The sequence below is a fragment of the Kogia breviceps genome, chromosome 6 (genome assembly GCF_026419965.1).
Source record: "Kogia breviceps isolate mKogBre1 chromosome 6, mKogBre1 haplotype 1, whole genome shotgun sequence".
NCBI classification, from domain to species: Eukaryota; Metazoa; Chordata; class Mammalia; order Artiodactyla; family Physeteridae; genus Kogia; species Kogia breviceps.
The window spans coordinates 110,022,899-110,043,440 of record NC_081315.1 but is presented as its reverse complement, the minus strand read 5'-3'; the positions used below and the strand labels follow the sequence as shown (position 1 = coordinate 110,043,440).

Below are 20,542 nucleotides of genomic sequence, written 5' to 3'. Positions count from 1 at the left end.
TCCACCGAACACAACTTAAGTGTTTTGGTAGGACTACATCTCATTTTAACTGAAAATTTAGCATCAGAATTGAAACATGCTTTAATCTTAAAATATATACCAGATTTCTGAAGACTTTAATAAAGTGTGTGTGTATATATATATATATATATATATATATATAATATATACACACTTTTAGAGAAAATATCAATAGAATTTATGTTGAGACTGAAAAATGCGTAAATAATATTTTAGATATATTGGGTCAAATAAAACATTTGATCTCATCTGCTCTTTTTACTCTTTTAAGTGTGGCTAGTAGGAATCAAGATTACATATATGGATATTACTTCTATTGGACAGCACTGCTCTGAGACTAACTCCAAATACAGTATCTCATCCCAGCGAATATGCCTGCTACACGTTGGAACCTTAGGAAAGCAATTCATGCTGAGCCTCACCTGTGGCAAGAAGGGGCTCTATATATTGTAAAGCAAAGAGCTTTACAGACACAAAGGGTATCAGGGCTTCCTGCCCAAACACCGTGCTATCCATTACTCATCTTCATGTAAACCTGGTGAATCAGGTGTTGTTAACCTTTCCGAGCTTAAGTTTTCTTAACGATAAAAGGTGGATTAGTGACTGCCATTTCCCAACTCTTTGGCCTTGAAGTCAGTTTCTGCCCCTCCCCTATTCTAGTCACACTATAGCCAGCCCTGAAGTCCAGGCCGATACAAATCCCCCTTCAGGCTTCTGCTGCCTTCTTCTCTGATTGCTACTCCCCTAAATAACCAGCCAAAGTTGACAAGTTGTTAGACTAGATCTATAGGATTAGAGGATGACTCATCTCAACTCAGATACTAAATAAGCCACATTGGTGAATTTCAGCAATTCCTATCATCTCCTCTTTATCTTTTCCTTAGGGTTTGCCAATATTCAGCTTAAGTCTTAAGTCTCTTCTTTTTTGGACTCCTTGGGTGCTGGGAATGAGATGAGGGACTGAATGCCCCTCTCCAAATATCCTCATACTTTTTCTTCCGAAGTATGTGTAGAATCAGATTTAAATAATTGATAGTATTTGGATAGATGGCATCAGCCATGCAATTACACTCAAATGGCCCAGCAGGCTCACTGACTACTTGGGAACTCTTCCACCCAAGCCCCACTTAGTTGAGAAGCTACACATGGAGGGCAGGACCCACACACATTCTCTGATGAGGACACTGACCGTGGCATGAAAACTGCCACTGCTGCCCAAACCAGCATCTCTTGTGAATGTAAGACAAAGCAAAACAAAGTTACCTGGCCTCATTTCAGGGTATGCTTAGTTAACCAGCAGTGCATCAAATTCAAAATATACCTTCATGGAATTCAAAGCACCTGTATTATGTAGAATGATGGCTTTATGTGGTTCAGAAATATATCACACAAGACAGGCTGTGTAATAGCCAGCTTGCTTAACAGTTGAAATGAAAGAACAGAGAAAATTTTATGGTTGCTTTATTTAACAAAATTTATGCCAACTTCTTTATCTATATACATACGTGTTTCAAAATCAGAGCAGCAGACACACAAACTGTTAATGCAGGACTTTCTAATAATGCTTAAAACATGTTATGCAATGTTTTGTTTTCTGCTCATACTGACGTTAACAGATTCAAAAATTATTCCAAAGGCTGAGTGGCATCACGTCTTCATTTTCTGGGGTGGCTTAAGAAAGAGGGATGGAACTTTTGAGGGTTAATACATTGTGTTCAGTTTAGTTCAACCAAGAGCACTTGGCCCATGAGAGGGGCTCACAAAGTGTTTTGGACTGGAAATAAAAATTTGAGTAAAATAGAATCTATTTGAGTATACTTAAAAAAAAATTTTCACTGTCGTATCATAAATATAACAAGGTTCTCATTTCTGATCCCCCAAAGAAAACCTATTTTTAAAAATAAGTTAGAAATGATTTTAGTAGTAAGTACTATGAGTAACATTTACTGAGTAGAGACCCTTCAAAATCAAGGTAAGAAAGAGTAGACAAATACTCAACACAGTTCTGCCCCTACCTTCTCCAATTTTGTTCGTTTCATGACATTAAGCTACATGTTAACAAGTTATTTTCTAAAGTTCTTTATATAGGGAAGACAGCCATTTTTTGCTTCCTCATTTTTTTTTTATAACTTCCAGAAGCCCTCTGAATTCCTTAAAGTACTGTAGTTCTGGAAATCTCAAAAAGCCTAGCTACATATTCTACTCACTAAATTTTGCTCTGTACAAGTACATAAGCTGAGTTTTAGGTAATACTTGAGAAACAGTTGATGCTGCAAAGTGTCAAGGTTTCATGTTGACACTTAACACTCTGACCTGATTCATGGTTATCTTTCCTGAAAGGTCATGGTCTAGCCTTTCAGGAAAGATGCTACTAAGCAGTGAGGTATAGAAGGAGAAAAATAATAAAGCACAGCCTTTTCTTTGCCTCTCAGCACCTCAAGAGCCTTCTTTCATGATGGGGGCTGGGGTGGGGAGGGAATAACAGATCTATGCATGGATAAAACCTAAGAATGCTCTCCTTTATGTACTGAAGTGGTACACACAATCCATTTCCCCAAAAGCACCAACTAGAAATGCACCAGGACTAACCACTGTACTGCAATGATCCACCGGGGTTTCTACTCCCATTTGTTCATATAAATCAGACCCATCACTTACTGTGCTTTCACTTTCTAAAAATGAGATCAGACCATTATAAAAATGTACTTCCAAAATAAATTATTTCTAGAATATAAAATGTTTTATATTTTTCCAGACCACATAGCTTCATTATAAAATAGGAAATCAGAAAATTAGCTACTGCAAGTTTTCATATGGTAAAAAATATGTGTACACACATATATACACATATAAAAAAACCGTTTTAAATTTCAATAAAAACTAACCAATTAATCAACTTAATGATTATGTATTAAACTATACACAAGCCATGTTGAATATCTGCAATGAGAACCAACTACAAAGAATTACAATCTGATGTATCAGAGGATAATCTAAGACTTTCCCATGTGGAAAGAAAAATCAGGAAGTCTCTTAACTGACTACCCAACACAACAGAAATCTCACTCATGCCTTTCTCAGACGTAACAGCCCCCAGGTTTCATTCGCTCGCTGCCCTCAATTCCCTAAAGAAGGAGTCTTTAAAAGGGAGGAAAACACGTGAGTTGGGGCCGCCTTGTGGCTGTGCTGTGTGCGCTCTGCATCACGGTCGGTTCCCCGCTGGGTGGGCAAGTGAGGACTAGAATCCAGCCTGAGCTGCTTTTGTCAAGCCATCCATCTGCCCAAGCAGCCGCAATGGTGCAGAGGGTGGGCTTTTTTCTAGTGCACACACAGGTGCTGTGGAGCCCAGCACCAGTCCTGACTCCTGCTGGTGGAGGGGTAGCTGGAGTGTTCTCAGAGCTGCTTCCCAAGGAAGGTGAGCAACAGGGAAAGCCTGACTGTGGCTGAGATAAATTAGAAGCAGGTTGTTAACCACTGATGAAAACCAGGGACAATGTTCCTGTAAGCTTAACAGAGGCAGTGGGAGGTGTTCATTTTGTAGATTCTTGCCTGTTTTTAGTATTTTCATCAGGGAAAACCTTAAGGGGCCTCAAGCAAGGGAAAGGGACAGGTGAGCAGGGAAGCTATCCTATCTCATTTCACAGGAGGGCCTGTTCAGAAAACCCACCAAGGGAGAGCAGGATAAGACCTGGCAGGGGTGCGGGACAGCGTCTGTGATCCACTGGTGATGGAGGGAGAAAGAAAACAGTGTGCAGGTTCCACACGTGGTCTGCGATGAGTTCCCAGATGAAAACTGATAGTCTCATTAAAGCTACAACTTTCGTCACAATCCTATCTATCTTGATTTGTCTCCCCAAACTTTATCTCTGTTGAAAAAAGCCTGTTCATTCACATTTTAAACTGATGACTTACTTGACTTTTCTGAGAGTGGTAAGGACAAACAGGAGATAATTTTAGATATTCTCCCTCTGTGACCCTTTCTTCTTTTTTTCCCCCCCAAAAGGCACATTCCCTCCCCAACTGTCATAAATCAAGGTATTTAAAAAGAAAGCAAAAGCCTGAAAATGTTCCTTTCTTTCCCTAACAACACCTGCTGTTGTAGTAAATTCAGGCCAACCTTTGGAATTATTCTTTAAAAGTGTCAACAAAAGCCCAACCCTCTGTGCTATAGAGAACACTTAGCAACACTGCAGAGTGGGTGAGGGATTTAAAAGAAGGGCCACTTTTCTATAACCAAACTTAAGATAACTAACAAAGTAGAAAATATACTTTCCATTATGTACCAAATATTCAGGAGATGAGTTAATGCAAAAAAAAAAAAAAAAAAGTGGATGTGTACACCAAGACCTGGGTTTAATTCTTCAGTAGCATTTTGTTATATAAAGAGCATGTGTAAAACACTCTAAACTTGCCCCTCTGAATGGATTAGAAATGATTTTTATCTATGCAGAAAAAGGCTGCTGACCAAAGGGAAGTCTCAGATCCCACTGAAAATCTGTTCAGTTTCCCTTCGCCCCAGACAAATGCATACACGTGAATCTGTGTGCACTTCCTCGGGGGCCACAGACACCTTCTGACGTCCAGTCACCAGGCTCAGACACCAGCCTCTCCACATTCCCAGGAAGACCTGAAGACTGAACCAACCTCCCATCCCTGCAGTCTGTATTATCCTACAGAGTCAGGGAGGGACACAAAACCAAACAAACCAAACCAGAATCAATTAAACGTAAGAAAAACAATTTGCTTCCAAGACCAATTTTTCACTTATTTGCCCTTGGAAGAAAGAACATCCCAGTCTCTAGTTGCTTCTATTAAATGCCGTTGGCCATGACTCATCCACTCTTCCTGGTCTTCGTAGAGCCGTCCACAAAACCAGCACTTAAATATACACTGTGATGAGTCATCGGGCAAGGAATCCACCACCTGGTAGTTGTTTTTATGAACTTTTTTAAGTTTCATTTTCAACATCATTTGCCTTTTTATCTGATTGGCTTCCTCCACATTCTGGTAGGTCAGCCGGACATGCTGCCGCCTGATGCCTAACTGACACCTAGTCCTCTCTGATAGGACCACTTTGAGGACGTTGCCTTTGTACTTGTTTATTACCTTCATCACATTGGATACTTCTGGAGAGTCGACATCAGGATGGTTTAACACGATGACAGGCTGGTTCCGACGGGGGCATTTGATCAACTGGTCTGGTTTAGCTGCTATCAGTCGAAGTTGTCTTGCAACCTGAAAAATGGAAGGATCCTTGAAACAGCGGCTGGGATCAGCCTGAATTTTGCTTTTCTTCTTGGATGAGTTGACTTGTTTGGTTTTATTTTTACTTACAGGAAGACTTCTGGAAAACAGTTTCCCTTGCTTACTCATTGCACCACTTCCTTGCTGTCCCTGCAGGAGTCCAGTTTTTTTAAGCATGGTGCTACAATTAGCACTCTCTTTTCTTGATTTAGCCCAAAGAGACAGATCATGATTCTGGGACATGTCTACTGGCCCACTTTCACTTGTCGAAGACTGTAAGTCCAAGTCTGTCTGTTTCACTGGGCAGAACGGAATGGGCTTGATTAACTGTGTCTCACTGCAGGGGATGCTGACAGGTGCTTCACATGTAGCCTCTATAATGTGGGAATTCTCAGAGGAATTAAGAACCCTCAGCACAGCCCCCTTCGGGATCAATACTGGAGGAGCCAAATGTGGCTTCCTGGCTACTCCGCTTTCGCTTTTCCCACTGCTGCCTTCTACAAGATGTGGATATATCTGCTGATGAGTCAACTGTCCATTAATACCAACGTCATCCTGAGGTTTCGGGAGAGTACCCGTGGAATAGCCAGTGCTGGTAAATGACATGTTAATTTCCCGAATACCTTCAGAGGCAGCTTTCGAAGTGACCTTAGGTGCCTTCCCTACAGAACGACGATGTGCATTACTTGCAGCCAAAGATGAAGGCTTGCCACAGGATTCAATTAACTGGGCTATCTTTCTGCGCAAGAGTTCAATTGACTTTATTTTGGACGTTGAACTATTCCACTTAACGCCCTCAGGGACGTTTTCAGATCCAGAGCTCAGAGAAAACACTGATGAGATGACTGGGCCTTCGAAGGAGTCATTAGTCTTTTCAGAATTCTTTAATTCCAAAGGTTTATCCCCAGACTGTTGAGATCTGATTCCATCTTCTCCCGTTATGTTTATGTGTAAATACTCACTTTTATGTTGAGAGGAAATATGGCCGGTATTTGAAACTGCCTTGTGTTCCTGTGTCTGGTTATCTTTCAGCTTCCTATTAGGGGGAACTACTTTTATAGGAAAACTGATCTCATTTCTAGATTCCATGTCCTTTTTACTTAGGGGCAGTGAGTCCTTTTCTCCAGAGAAGGAAATGGTTGCAGGAGATGTAGCAAGAGGAAATAACTGCTGTGAGCCACTGTGTAAATTTCTTCCATCTTCAGTAAAAGAAACGGCAGCTTTATATGGAAAAGAGTTTGACGTAGTTCCAAGACCACTTAAAATACCATTTTTTATTAGAGATGATGGAGAATGACCTTTTAAGGCAATGGAAGGAAGAGCAGTTCTTTGTGGATATGTATAACCTTTTTTCTGCAAACCCTCAACTCTATCAGGGTTGAGAAAGGATTCTCCACCACTGCGTGCGCTAGAATTTGAGGTGAAAAAGTTGTAAGACCTTACCCATTTCATGTTTTTAAGTTGTTTCTGAACTGATGATTGAAGATTATCGATGCCTGCAAGTTTTCCAACAGTCCCTTCGATCATTAGTGACTTTGTTTGTTCTGCAGAAGCCATTTTTTCCTGTTCCCTTGAATCTTTCTCTTTAGTCACATGTTCAGAATTACCTCCATCACCCCCACCAGCGGCAAGGCGATTACTTTCTTCCAGAGGAAACAGTTTCAGCACAAGCTGCTGTGTTCCATTGACAACCTTCACATCTATCAACTGGGCTAAACAGTTTGCAGGGACGATTAGCTCCGCTGGTGCCACAACCGTTAATGGCATTCCCGGCTGGACAGGCTCTTTTGCAGGGGATAACACTTCCACCTCCACACTTTTGTTCTCAAACGGGTTGACTTCATTGGGCTCTGACAGCGTCACTTTATTTGGAATGCACACGACATCTTTTTGGTACTCCTCTGATTCAGGTAATAACATTATGTTGTGCATTCTGTCTTTATTTGAATGGAGGGAGAACCTTGAAAGTTGATCTGACAACTTATTTTGAAACGCAGTCCTTGGACTGGAAGCTTTTAAAAGCTCCGGGTTTTGCTTGGATGCACTGATTCTTTTTGGCTCCAGCTTGGCAATGGTTTTGGGCAGCCGTTTTCCACCAGCTTTCTCGTGGACTCTCTTCCTGTGTTTGACAATGTAGTCATTTCTAATAGCACCATAGTCACAATACTCACATTGATAAGGGAAAATGCCTGTGTGTTTCACCAAGTGCCTCTGAAACTCCCCTTTAGTGTAGGAAATGTAGCTGCAGTGAGAACAAATGAACTTAATCTCTTCATGTTGAAGTGTGTGCTTTTTGTACTGCAGAGGGTCCTTTGTGGAAAATCGACATTTATCACAATAGTATTTGCCTGGCTTAAAGTTCCTTACCTTAAATTTGTTATTGACAGAACTTGAGATGGTTTCCGGTTTATTTCCTATGTGAGTAGCACTGTGATTACTGTTCACAAAATGGAAATGGGGAGGGGCCACACCTAGGCTGCATGTGAAGCAAACATATTTGTCCTCCTTTTGGCTTTGCCCAGTATCCTTTTTCAGATCCTGAAGCGGGATCTTGTACACACTTTTACACTTTACACATGTAGCAACGGTCATCGCGGCAGCCTCTGCCTCGGAGACTTGATACAAAAGAGCCTGAGCTTCTTGTCTATCTGGGCGGGTCGCTCGATTAGCATTAGGCTGTTTGAGCGACATGGTCAAGGAATTGTGTCCGTCATCCACTTGTGCAGTCCATAACTGCTGTCCACTATCCTTCATCTTCTTCATTTGCATTTCTTAAAAGAGGCCACTGAAATCCAGAAAGACATGATAAAACTCTTAGGAAGCATCCTTCGGTATAGTTTGTAGCTGGCTTCCCAGGAACGTATTATCTTTTTTCATAAACCACCACAGTAGGTCAGGATTCCAAACTATGACTGTCTCCAATTCTCTGATATTCCAGGCAACACTAAAGGGGAAAAAAGATATCACAAAGCATCATTAATACATGAACTTAAGGTTTAGCTAACGTATTTCCAAATTTACCCTATATTTTAATGACTTTGGGGATTTTATGCTAAATCTTGACCTACTATCTTGAAACACATGTCGACAGTGATACACAGTACAACAGAACTGGCAAATAACCAGCCTAAACTGAAAACATTTTCAAACTCCGCCCCCCTAAAAGTCATCACTTTAGGCCAACCATAAACATAGATATACCAGGGTAATCATGGCAGTCATTCAGAATAGCCTTTGCTGAGTGAGTTAGTTTTAAATGTCACTGAGAGCATTCTAGCAGTTTCACAGGTATAATTTCATAACAGCCTCACTAAAACCTTAAGACGCTGGCATTTTAGTTTCTAAACACACAAGTTAACCAGTGGTAGAGCCAGGGCTCCGGCTCAGGTGTCCATTTGTTTCTATGTTACAGGGTGGATCCCAACTCTCTCTCTCATGTGCCCCATTTGCTTTCACAAGTGGTAAGAAGACAATACTATCCTGACAATACTAGGTAGACAAATACTTATTCCTTCAACATCTTACTGAGCATCTATCAGGTGTCAGGCACTGCTATAGGCGCTACAGGGCAGTGACCAGAAGTAAATCCGTCCCTCCCCTCACAATGGTACAGAGAGGGGAGACAAACTGTATATTTATTTGGCAGATGGTGGCAAGTGACTGGGGAAAACAGACCATAAAGCCAGGCAAGGGGGACAGGGCGTAACTATGTGATGAAGTTGTAGGGCTGGGTCGTGGAGAGTCAGGAAAGGCCTCAAGAGAAGCTGATGTTGGAGCAGAGACCTCAGGGCAGCCTGGGAGAAGGGCGTTTCAAGCTGAGGGAGGGGGAAGCTCTGTGGGAAGTGGGCCTGGAGCACTTGAGCCACAGCAAGGAGGCTGAGGCTGGGGGACAATGAGCAAGAAAGGGCGGAGGGTACTGGTCAGGGGAAGATCAATGGTGCAGCATCATAAGGATGTGGCTTCTCCCCACGTGAGGAAGAGACCCGGGGAGAGACTGGAGCAGCAACAGAACATGACACGATCTGATCTATATTCCAGCCACTGCCTCTGGCTGCTACAGGGACCGGAGTCTCAGAGGGCGAAACCATGGCAGCAAGGACACAAGGGAGAGAGGAAGGCAGCCTGGACTGCAGCTCCTGTTTTCTAGAGCCAATACCACAATACGTGTAATGCAGTGATTTTTACATAAAAATAGGTAATTATCTGTAACTACACATTCTTTTTTCAGAATACACAGAAATAAACAAAAAACATTCCAGTTTGGGACCTGCTAAAAGCCTTTCTTTTATGACCTTAAAAAAACCACTTTCAACCTGTTGAGCCTCAATTTTTTTCATCTGGTAATCAGAATTATGGATACTTATCCAACCTCTTCCACAGTCCTGCCACGATGACTAAAACGCTAAAGAATACAAGACAACACTTACAGCACTTCCCTGAATGTCAAGAGGCGCACAGAGGCCTCAGTAAGTGCTTGTTCAATGATGGGCAGCGATACGAATGGGAGTTAGCAGCTTCCTTCTGGCACCCGCTAATAGGCCAAGAGCTGTACAGAGTAAGTCTGAAAGGCCGACCGGGGGGAGCAGAAGGTCTTGCTGTGGGGTGGAGGGAAACAATTATTGCGTATCCAGAGCTAGCATACAACCTGCCTTTAAAAACATTTTTTGGAAAGCACTGTAAGAACGTACCACATTGATGACAATCTTTATTTTCTTTTGCAGTAGTATCTTTTCCTATTTTGCTTTTGCAAAACACAGTTGCCTCCTTTCAAAAACAACTCCCAGCATGCAATCAAGCATCTAGGGATGCAATCAGACTTGCCCCACCCCAAGTGTGTATGTAATACACACCAAGCGGGCAGAGGCCTGTGGGGTTGCGAGGTGCAAACCTATCCCCTCAATGTTCAAACACACACCTATGCAAGGGGACTGTGCACAGGACAGGACACGTGGATGCCTCAAACTGCAAACTGACAGTCACGGGCAAAGACAAGGACGGTCATTTTCCTCTGCACTCCTGGTACATATATACAACAGGCAGAGCTTTCAAAGGAGTCACTGGGAGAAGCTGACGCACTTCACTTTGTGGATCTGTAAACTGGCTTTAGTGAAAGGAGACAGAAGTGATACTCAGAACTTCTGCACTAATGAAGTGACCTCAAGCCAGCCACCCATTTGTATCTGCTCACTCATCTATGCTCACATAGATGAATGCTCAGCCCTGAAGTTGCAGACTTTTTATCATCTAAAAATGCTACTATTGTCAACATGTTCAAGTTGGCGTCTCCCTCCTGCTAAAACAGAGGAAGCAATGGCTGCAACCAGAGCCTAAGAAAACCACTGGCCCAAGGAATGCAGAGGCTGAAAAGAGGCTTTAAGGGGATCTGGTCCAGTGGTTCCTGAATCTGGAGGAGCTGCAGAATCAGAGCTAAAATAGACATTCTTGGGCTTCATCCCAAAGCTCATGAATCTAAATCTTAGTGGGAGAGGGAAGAAGAGACATTTATGGTTTGTAAAAGCACTCCATATAATTCTGACGAAAAGCCAGCATCAGAAATCACTGGTTCAAACTTCCAGCAACATTTCAATCCTTTAAAACGTCTTCACCAGTTGGTCAAGCAGTTGATGCTCTAACACTACCATGAGCCAAACTCCTTCTCTCTTCGGGCAGCTAATTTTATTTTCACGTAGTTATCACTGTCCAGAATTTACCCTTAAATAAAACTGAAACCAACCTTCTTGTAACTTCCTTATATCCTGACCTTGGAACTACAAACAACTTAATCCCTGACAGACCAGTCATTAATCTGCTCCTTTCCTGTCTCAATTCTGTTCACAAGAGGTGCGTATCAGCCGATATGTACATATCTGATCTACCAGCCTCATAATCCTGAGGGAGAAGAAAAGGAAGAAGAAGAGGAAAAGAAGGAAGAGAAGAAGAGGTAAGAAGGGAAAGAGGGAGGGAGGGAGGGAAAAAGAAAGAGGGGGAGGAAAGAAAAGAAAGTAACTTGCTTGCCTGGTACAACCTGCTTACCAACTCTTTAAAAAAAAAAAAAAATCACAAAAGGCAGTTTTGCCATTTTCTCTCCAAATCCTTTTAAAACTTGGAGGTGTCATTCCTCCTGGAACTGAAGACTTGAAATCTCAGACTGAACGATAAAATCACATACCTTAGCAAGAAGAGGAGAGCATCCTGCTGGAGGAGAGTTCTCTCTAGAGAACTAACCAAGCCCACTTGGTGCTTCTGCAAAACCATCTCAGCAGTTATTTTGAATTAGGAATCCACAGAAGCAAGTGTCAATATGCAGCATGAGGCTGTGATTAGCAAATGCAGTTTAATGGGGAGGCAAGACACTAGGCCATGACCCAATTACGTCACCTGTTTGAAAGTGCCTTCTTGGCATTTAAACCGTCCTCAAAATAACGCATGTTTCTACCTTGGTACTTCCCTCCATCCAGGTGACAAAGATGTCAGGCTTCTTCAAAACAAGCAGACAAAGTTCTCTTTGGCCACTGCAACACGTGGAGCTAGTGTGGGTGAAAAGGATCTCAGATGTAGCACCCCAAGACAGAGGTAAATGGACGCAGTGGCACAGAAGAACTCAGATGGCTTTGATGTTGGCATTTATACTTGGACACTCCTGAGTCTACACTAAGCACACCTGAGTAAATGGGCTCCCAAGACCTTGTTCCCTCCATACACCTTTCTCTACCTGGTTCGCATTCAGGTACAACCACCTGTGAAGCTGGGTCCTCTTGGCAGATTACCGTCCAGTGGACTGATGACTAAGGATTACATGAAACACTGTAGAGAAAGGGCCGTGTGTGTGCCAGGTGCTGGGGGCACTAATCGATCAGGATTAACACCAGTGTCGGTGATCACCTACCTTCCACACTCACAACACCTGTTACAAAACCTCTGCATCTGACCTCCTAGAACTAGAGACGTACATTTTTAAAGTTCATTTAGGAAGGTTCTCAAAAACACAGAAAATACTTAGTATTATTAACTCTGGACACAATAATAAAATAGCTACTTAATGTTGTCTTCTTTTAAACAGCAAAAAGTGAGCTTTTTAACGCAGAATTATCTCCAGCATCAGACAAAGGCGGCTTTCACACACAAAGAGGAGGGGCACAATGTGTGACAAATGTGCTTCCTCTAGACTGAGTCTTGTCTTTTCTGGGGAGAAAGCCTAAGGGCAGCATCCACTACTGGTGGGTTTTCCTTCTGACTCTGAGCTCACTTGACCTGGTTTCTTAAAAATCTATCATGGGTACAGATGGAGAAAAACACAGAGTTTGTTAGAAACCAGTGACATTTAGGGCTATAAAAATCATGAAGGTTGTATAAGTTTTTATTAAAAAGGAAGCATTTGACTTCTAAATACTGGAAATATCAAGTGCTCAACAGAATTAGAAGAGCAATAAGCAGATTACAGGGTTTCAAATCCCAGTCCCATTGCTTTCTAGATGTCTGACCTGGAGCAAACTGTCTGAATCCTCGCCTGTAAAATAGACAATAACAGTACCTACCTCACAAGGTTGTCCTGAGGATTAAATGTGACAGTGTGACTATAAGTGCTTATATAAGTTACTTACATATAAAACTATTAAGAGTAGTATTCTCCTTTTATGAAGAAAATAGAAGAAATGATGCCTATCACATAAATAGTCCAAGGAGCTAAAATACAGCCCTCTTTGTTGCCTGGGAATTGCTTTTTCTGGAATACACAGTGAATCTTATTTTATAATTTTAATTATAGTTGCTTGGCTGTACAGTCTAAAAGATAATTTACCTCTGGGGCCAAACCATCCACCTTGCCTTAGTGGCAAAGGGGCCAACAGGTGATTATAATCACCATAGAAAAGATGCTTTAACTACAAGAGTGCTTGCTCATTACAACTTAGGTTTACATATAATTTATTGATAGTTACAGGACGACCTTTTCCTCTCCCAGCCCAGTTGAACTGTGAATTATCCCTGTAGCAAATGAATGTGTCCCCACACCAGATGTTAATGAGAAAAGTTTAAAAAAAGTGGCTAGACAATTAAATCATGTGCATGCTACATGGATCATCACATACATCTTTTGTTCAGGAGAGATGCCCAGCAAACTCAGTGAATTTTAGTTGACTGACTGCATCCTTTTTGGACATTGAAGCAAATTTCGGAAGCTCTTCCAGAAACCTTTGCATTGTGGCCTCTACCATCTGCATGGCTACGGCAGGCAAGTAGCTGCTCCACCATGAGGAGCAGAGCGAACAGAGTTGGCACGTTTGTTGTTCAAACTCTGGTTCTGTCCCTTATCTGCTGGGTCTTTAGGCAAGTGATTTCTCTCTACTTATTGTCAGGCGAGGAAACAGGCTTTAATATCATCAAACTTAAAGGGTAATCAGGAGAAGCAAACTAGGATCATGCATGCAAAGCACTCAGTCTGGTGGCACATGCACTCCAAAATTCTCTCTGCTCCTTTTGTCTATTTAGCCATAGATAGCAAAGGCTAGTCTAACTAACGTTTCCTAGTAACCAAAATTTTAAAACATTCTACCCCTAAATGACCATTAGCATGTAAATGAGTGATACCTGATCAGTGAAACAATGCAACATTAGGTATGTAAACTGCCAACATTTCTCCAGTTAAGTTAGTATGTAAGAAGAAAGGGTTGCCTCACTCAGCAAGAACTTTTCCAGACAATTACAAAGAATCAGAATTGAACTGAATGGTAAATAGATCTAAACAATGAAAAACATCAATGAAGTATTTTCTTTTTGCTAATCTATCTTGCACTTGAAATGATGAACTGAAAACTGATGGCCATCTTGATGGCAAAAAATACTTCCAAATGTTGCTGACAAATGTACACCTTTGAGACCTTAGATTTCCTTCTGAAACCAAGTGTATTACTTGCAGCACACAATGAGGCAGGAAGGCTGAACGAGAGCCCCTGTTCTGATTCCTCAGCTTTCCAGATGAAAGGAGCAATAGAGTGAAAGGAGCCATCACCTTGGGGTCTCAGGAGCAAGGTTTGAAACCTAGGTTTTTGACTCAGAAGCCGTGTCATTCTGGACTCAACCTCTTTGAGCCTGAGTTTCCTCACTTGTAAAATGGGAATAATGCCTGATTTACATGGCTCACGTGAGGAAATGGTATAATGCAGCTAGCAGGTAGACTTATGCTCGGCAGGCAAACTACATGTTTTGACAACAAATAAGTCAACATATTTCTGTTTAAGATTCCTTCCAATGTTGAAGAGTCCAGTAATCCCAGAGAAGCAGAATCTTAGTTTAACAAATGAGCCTAATGAGATAAAGGTCTCTGGCTGAGTGCTCTGGCTGGAGGTGAGGATCTTCTCTCCCACTCTCCCGTCTACAAAGGGAGTTACCTTGGGACTGAATGACACTGCTGAGCAGTGAACTGGAACTACACCAGAGAACAAAGGAAGTTATTATTATAGGGGTTTTTTTTAATAGTTTAAATAAGAGACAACATTTCTAAAGAAAGAATATGACTAGTGCTAGAGTTTTTAAAGTCTAAAACTTACAGTTCTATACATGGAAAAAAATGTAAGAGGCAAATATGCTCTTGTTAGCATTTTTTTAAAAAGGTAAAAACAAGGTAGTACTACAAGCAATATTACAGAATTCTATGTTATTAAATACATGTAGTAACTTCAGGTCTCTAAAGGTGATAAAAATGAAGGACAAATGTGTCTTTGTACTCCCCCCCCCCCGCTTTTGCCTTAAAATCAAAATTTTGTAGAAGAAATGGAGCAAGAGTTTAATAAAAAGTATAATTAAACAAAGAAGAATTATCTCCCACTAAATCAGTGATTCTTAACCTTGGCTGATTTAAGGTAATCAACTTGTCATAATATGTTCAGGATGTTAAACTTATTTAAAGAGGTCCCTATGATGTTCAGTCACCCTCCTGCACAGAGAATTGACCTGGGGAGCTTTAAAACTAAGGATGCCTGGGCTCCACTGTGTTGGGTGGAAGGCTTTGGGAGTTTTAAAAGCTTCCCAGGTGGTTCTAATGTGCAGCCAAGGTTGAGAATCACCACCGGACATTACAGGTAGAGAGGAGCATATGGGGGAATGGCCAGAGTCATTATCAGCACCCCTGTGCAATCTTATATACCAATCCAATCCACCCCTGGGTGCCCGGAGGTGAGGCAAGGCCACTGCCTTGAACTGTAATGGTGTGAGCAGGCAGGGAGACTCTGGCTCCTACCCTTGCTTATTAGCCATTTGACCTTGGAAACATCATCACTGATGCTGTCTGTGGAGTGTGTTAAGGACAGTCACCACTGTGCAGATTCTCGGAAACTGAACTGTGCCTGGCATGGTATGAGTACAGTGTGCGTGAGCCAGGGCTGTTGACGCGACACCCGCCGCAGGCTGCTGTCTTTAAGGAGTGTGATGAGGAGATGGAGAGAGGGAAACGGGTGGTTTCAGGAAAGTGGTTAAGTGCTACACTAGGGACCTGATCGGGATGCTCTCAGTGGCCGGCTGTGTTGCCAATCCTGGAGCACCGTGGCCCAAGTCAGGTGGAAGGGGTGTGTGAGAAGGCAGATTCATACGTTACATCCATTACTCCTCAAAGTACCAATTACCTACAATTACCTGCTTCTTGTAAGATGTGGTGATACTGTGGCTTTTCTAAGGTCATGGAGTTGGTCAGCTGGCATCTAGTCTAAATTCTGTGTTTTCTGCTACCCTGCTGTGTGAGGCTGTGAACTGCAGTCATAGTTGGGCACTGCTCTTACTGTTCTTACTGCCTGCCCGGAGCCGCTGAGCTGCTGATCGAGTCAAAAGCACGGAGAGTCCCATGGGCTCTTCCTTCTCTTCTCAGGCACCGAGTCCCAGCCGGTGTCAACCTCAGGCCCTGGCATAGGCTTCTATGCCTATAGGCTCAGAACCCTGGGAGGCAGCAAGGCAGTGCTCAAAGGGCCCTGCAACAGAAGCCAGACACTTGGGTTTAAGTGCTGGGCCCATGTAGCCTTGGTTTCTTCATGCACTTTTCTAGAAAATAAGGGGAATGAGCCCCCGAAGTGCTTCTCAAGCAAGGGAGCTTAAAAGAAAAGGGAAGAAAGGCTTGCCAGGACTCAGGTGAACGAATGAATCAGATTGTCCTTTTCCTGGGGTGGGCTCAGGGCCTGTGGCTTAAATTCTTCCCAGGTGATTTTGATGCCTCCCCACTTGCCACCCTATGATGAGAATGTCTCCATCTGGGGGGCTCTAGCCACTTTCACTCCCAGGATGAATCCTGGAGATTGTAGCTGGCCAAGTCTGAATATGTGAACAAAGAAAATGCAGTCTGTGCCCGGCAGCTTGAGAACAATCAAGACTGAGAAACATCACCGGTGAGGACCCTGTTTATCACAGTCAACAGCACAGGGCTTGGTCACACAAGGCACTCAGTGAGCATTGGCTGAATGGAGTCAATGAATGAAAGAAACATCAGCCTTCCTGGCGACAATAACAATGTTCTTTGTTCTTTTTCTTCCTCTTAAACTAGTCCAGATCCCCTTACTTTAAAGCAAATAGACCAGTAGACAGATGTGTATTTTTTAATTGCTATTACTGGATTTTTAAAAATCAGAGAGGAGGCCCAATAAATAAAATAATGCCCTTCTCTGTCTGTTTTCACAACGCACCTTACAATGAATGTTTAACAGCACAACAAAACTGGATACCTACAAAAGTGTTATTTTTCAAGGCTGTGTTAGATCCAAGATTAAGAAATAAAAACAAATTTTAAAAATGCATCCTAGGTTAAAGATAACGTCGATATAACTTTAAAAAGCCAAACATTTGTATTCTACCTAAATAGACTATATTGGAATACTGGTTTTTAAATCGCCAATTGCTGGGCCAGTATCTCCTGCTGTGCACACACATCAGGGGTTGGAATGAACTTTGCATACCTGATTCAGAGAGATAAATACATTCCGATTCTCTCTGCTCTTTTATAGGAAGTACTGCCTGCTCCTGGAGACCACGGCTTTCTCACTCTTGGTGACTTCAATTCTAAGCTTAAGGGATAATGTTTAAGGTTTCTAACACAACAGTTTAGCTGTGTAGACGTTTGTTTTTTAATCAGGACACGGTGCTCAGTATTTCACTTTCTAATTTTTCATGTTAGGTTGATCAACTGTTCATTATCCCAGTTTTTAAAATCAAAGGTATTTTCACGGGATACACGGAATAACCAACATATATAGAGGAATTTAAGTGTTTTCTTTCATTCTCTCCTTTGGCTTTCCCTTTCCGATTTCGGCATTTTCATTCTTTTGTATCCTGCGTGGTTTCCTGGCCTCAAACTGCCCAAGGACCCCAAGGCAACAAGATTAAAAAGGGCAGCTGAGATGGGGGAGATCCCACGAAGAGTGACATTAGCATTTAGAACCGAGTCACACCTTCGTCTTTATCCTCCCTTTACACCCTCACCAGCAAAGATGGACAAGCCCATCCCCGGGCACATGCCCCAAAACTCCCAAGGAAAGACAATGCCAGTCTGGTTTTCAAGTTTATTGTTGGCACACACACCGACGGTACACGTTATCCAAGGCCCGTCCACGTCTCACAGCGCGGCTGCTAGGAAGGGAAGGCGAGGATACAGTGGGTTTACAGCCTCGTCCCCAGGGGTCGTCCGGGCCCCTTCCAGAGGTTGCAGGGGTTTCTTCTAACGACTGAAAGCCGGACCACGTCAACGCTGACCTCCGAGGCCCGCAGGAGGCTTTAAAAATGGCCTCCTGACGCCACTTCCTGCTCGGAGCCGACCGGTAGGAACTCTCCCAGGAGATGCATCATTTAAAACGCTGGGGGCGGGCGGAGGAGGCCGGGCTCGGCGGCTCCACGCCGGCCGTCCCGCAGCCCGGACGCCGCCGCCAAGGGTCGCGACCCGGCGCATTCGGGGCGAGCCTACAGGGTCGCGGCCGCGGCACAAAAGCGGTCGAGCGGCGGGCGCCGGCTGCGCACCCGCTGCCACCCCCGGCCCCCGAGGTCCGTGTTCGCTGTTCCCGGCCCGGCGAGAGCCCCCTGCCGGGCGCCCCCTCCCCCCACCCCTGGCCCGGCGCCCCCTCCCCTCCCCTCCAGGCCGCCGCCCTCTCCTCCGCACCCAGCCCGGGGCCCGCTGCCGCGACCCGTCTGCCCCGGGGCCTCCTGCCAAGACGCCGACCGGAGGCTCGGGCACGCGGGGCCGAGCCCCGCACCACCCGACCCTGGCTGCCTTCCCGGCGCGGCCTCGTCCTGTCCCTGCCCCGCACGGCCCCGCGCCACCCCTCCGCACCCCGGCCCCGCCGGCCCCGCGCACGCGGACCCGGCACCCTAGCCCTCCCGCTCAGCCACTCACCGAGCCACCGGGTCCGGGTCCCAAGAAGGGGCGTCTACACCGCCAGCCGCAGGCCACAGCTACCGCCTCCGCGGCCGCCCGCTGTAGGTCCCTACTCGGGGGGCGGAGCCCGGCGGCGCCGCGCGTGCGCAGTGTGCTTGCAGAGGCTAGGCTGGAGCGCCTCTGGCGCCCGAGGTCCCTAAAGCTGCGCCCGCCCTCACCAGGTTTCTGCGCGGAGCGGAGCCAAGACCCAGCCGAGCCCGGTCCAGGACTCAGAGCTCGCCCGAACGCGTCCACATCCACTGCGCGCAATGTCCATGCTTGGCCTGGATGTCCGCAAGCTCCGGAGCCTCCCTGCAAAAGAACTGATTCCGCTTACATTGTTGGCCCAGCAGAGCGGTGGTGGGCCCCTGGTGTGTGCCCGCGCTGGGTCCAAACGGAGGGCGTCTTTGCTCCCTGCCCTTGTGGAGCTTAAAGTCCAGGAGCAGAAAAGGAGCTCAGATCTCCAGCGTCCAAATTCTTTCTCTTTTGAAAGCAGCAGTGAACGAAATGACCTTGAAGACTCAGGTTCGAATCCCAACTCTCCTGACTCCTTTACCTAGCCTGCGCGACCTTGGGCGAGGAAGTCCTCTTGATCTCTCGGAGTCTCAATATTTTCACTTTTAAAGGTGGGGGAAGATCAGACCTGAAGCCCAGAGCCTTATTTATCACGTAGGTTGTTTCGAGGGTCAGACGAGACAGTGACTGTGGGAGAACCTGGAGATGGAGTGAGTTTACGTAATGCCACCATTTTCTCCTGTTTCTTGGACTCCAGTACTGTTTGGGGGGAAACCACTCCCCCCTGCTCACTTTTGACCTTCCAGAAGGAAGATATACCTAGAATAGATCCCTCCCTAAGGAGAGAAGTGGACTGCATTGCTAGAGCCCCCCTACTCAGTGACTCGGATGCTGCTCCCTACAAAATGCAATTTCTTCCTATTAAGAGTATATTATGGGGCTTCCCTGGTGGCGCAGTGGTTGAGAATCCGCCTGCCGATGCAGGGGACGCGGGTTCGTGCCCCGGTCCGGGAAGATCCCACATGCTGCAGAGCGGCTGGGCCCGTGAGCCATGGCCGCTGAGCCTGCGCGTCCGGAGCCTGCGCTGCGCAATGGGAGAGGCCACAACAGTGAGAGGCCCGCGTACCACAAAAAAAAAAAAAAAAAAAAAAAAAAAAAAAAAAAAAAAAAAAAAAAAGAGTATATTATGGCAGGGGAGCGAAGTTTCTTCAGGAAAAACAGCCGAAAGTTTATTTCAAGGCTCCGGAAGGAGCAAGGCTGGTTTCCAACACCTTCCTGTCGGAGGCCAGAGGTCAGGGTGCATGGACATGGGCCAGATGCAGGAAGGAGATGCAGGGCTGGGACAGTTTTTCAACACGGAGAAGTGGAATTCAGGATGACAGTGCCAGCCACAGGACCAGCCGTGGACAAAAATGCCCACCACTGAAATAACAAGAGCTGGGCAGAAAGAATGACAACCCAGGGATGGAACACCGACAGCAGGTCTAACCCCTGTGCTGTGCTGCCGTAGTCATTGCTGATAAAGGCGCTTCCTTGTCCTCTATCTCCTAGGGCTCAGAGAAGCTAGTGGAGCTCTTCTCGGAAAAATACATTTATGTCCAGTTCATAACAGAGAGAATGGGGCAGAGAGTTCAAAGTCACCCTCAAGAGTGCGGTGGGTTTGGGAAGGGCATTGAGAATCTAAAATGGCCACTGCCTGAAAATCTCTGGTGGCAAAATGAGCCAAATCAGAAAAACTGTTAATTTTAAGCGTTAGAAAAATTTTTCTTGAAATTTAGCCCAAATCATTGCCTCTTCGTGTAACATACACTCATGAATTAGAGTTCTGCCCTCTTGAGTCACATAGAACTGACAAAAGAGTACCTCTGGGTCTCCTGGAAATTC

General features: G+C 44.6%; 1 protein-coding gene and 1 long non-coding RNA gene across 2 annotated transcripts; one reads left to right on the top strand and one right to left on the bottom strand.

Annotated features, from left to right (window-relative positions):
- Positions 1 to 1,465: 1,465 nt before the first annotated feature.
- On the bottom strand, positions 1,466 to 18,729 carry ZNF518B (zinc finger protein 518B). Its single transcript, XM_059065882.2, has 2 exons — positions 18,623 to 18,729; positions 1,466 to 8,209 (listed from the first exon to the last, which is right to left on the bottom strand). Exon 2 carries the CDS (start codon positions 8,032 to 8,034, stop codon positions 4,786 to 4,788), a length of 3,249 nt encoding a protein of 1,082 aa, XP_058921865.1. The 5' UTR covers positions 8,035 to 8,209; positions 18,623 to 18,729; the 3' UTR covers positions 1,466 to 4,785.
- LOC131758032 (uncharacterized) lies at positions 9,353 to 12,303 on the top strand. Its single transcript, XR_010841119.1, has 3 exons — positions 9,353 to 9,460; positions 11,105 to 11,206; positions 11,724 to 12,303. It is a non-coding gene; the product is annotated as an uncharacterized lncRNA (long non-coding RNA).
- Positions 18,730 to 20,542: the final 1,813 nt, after the last annotated feature.

Bases quoted from the DNA above. Each gene is read 5' to 3' on its own strand.
- ZNF518B (XM_059065882.2), bottom strand. From the start codon at position 8,034: ATGCAAATGAAGAAGATGAAGGATAGTGGACAGCAGTTATGGACTGCA.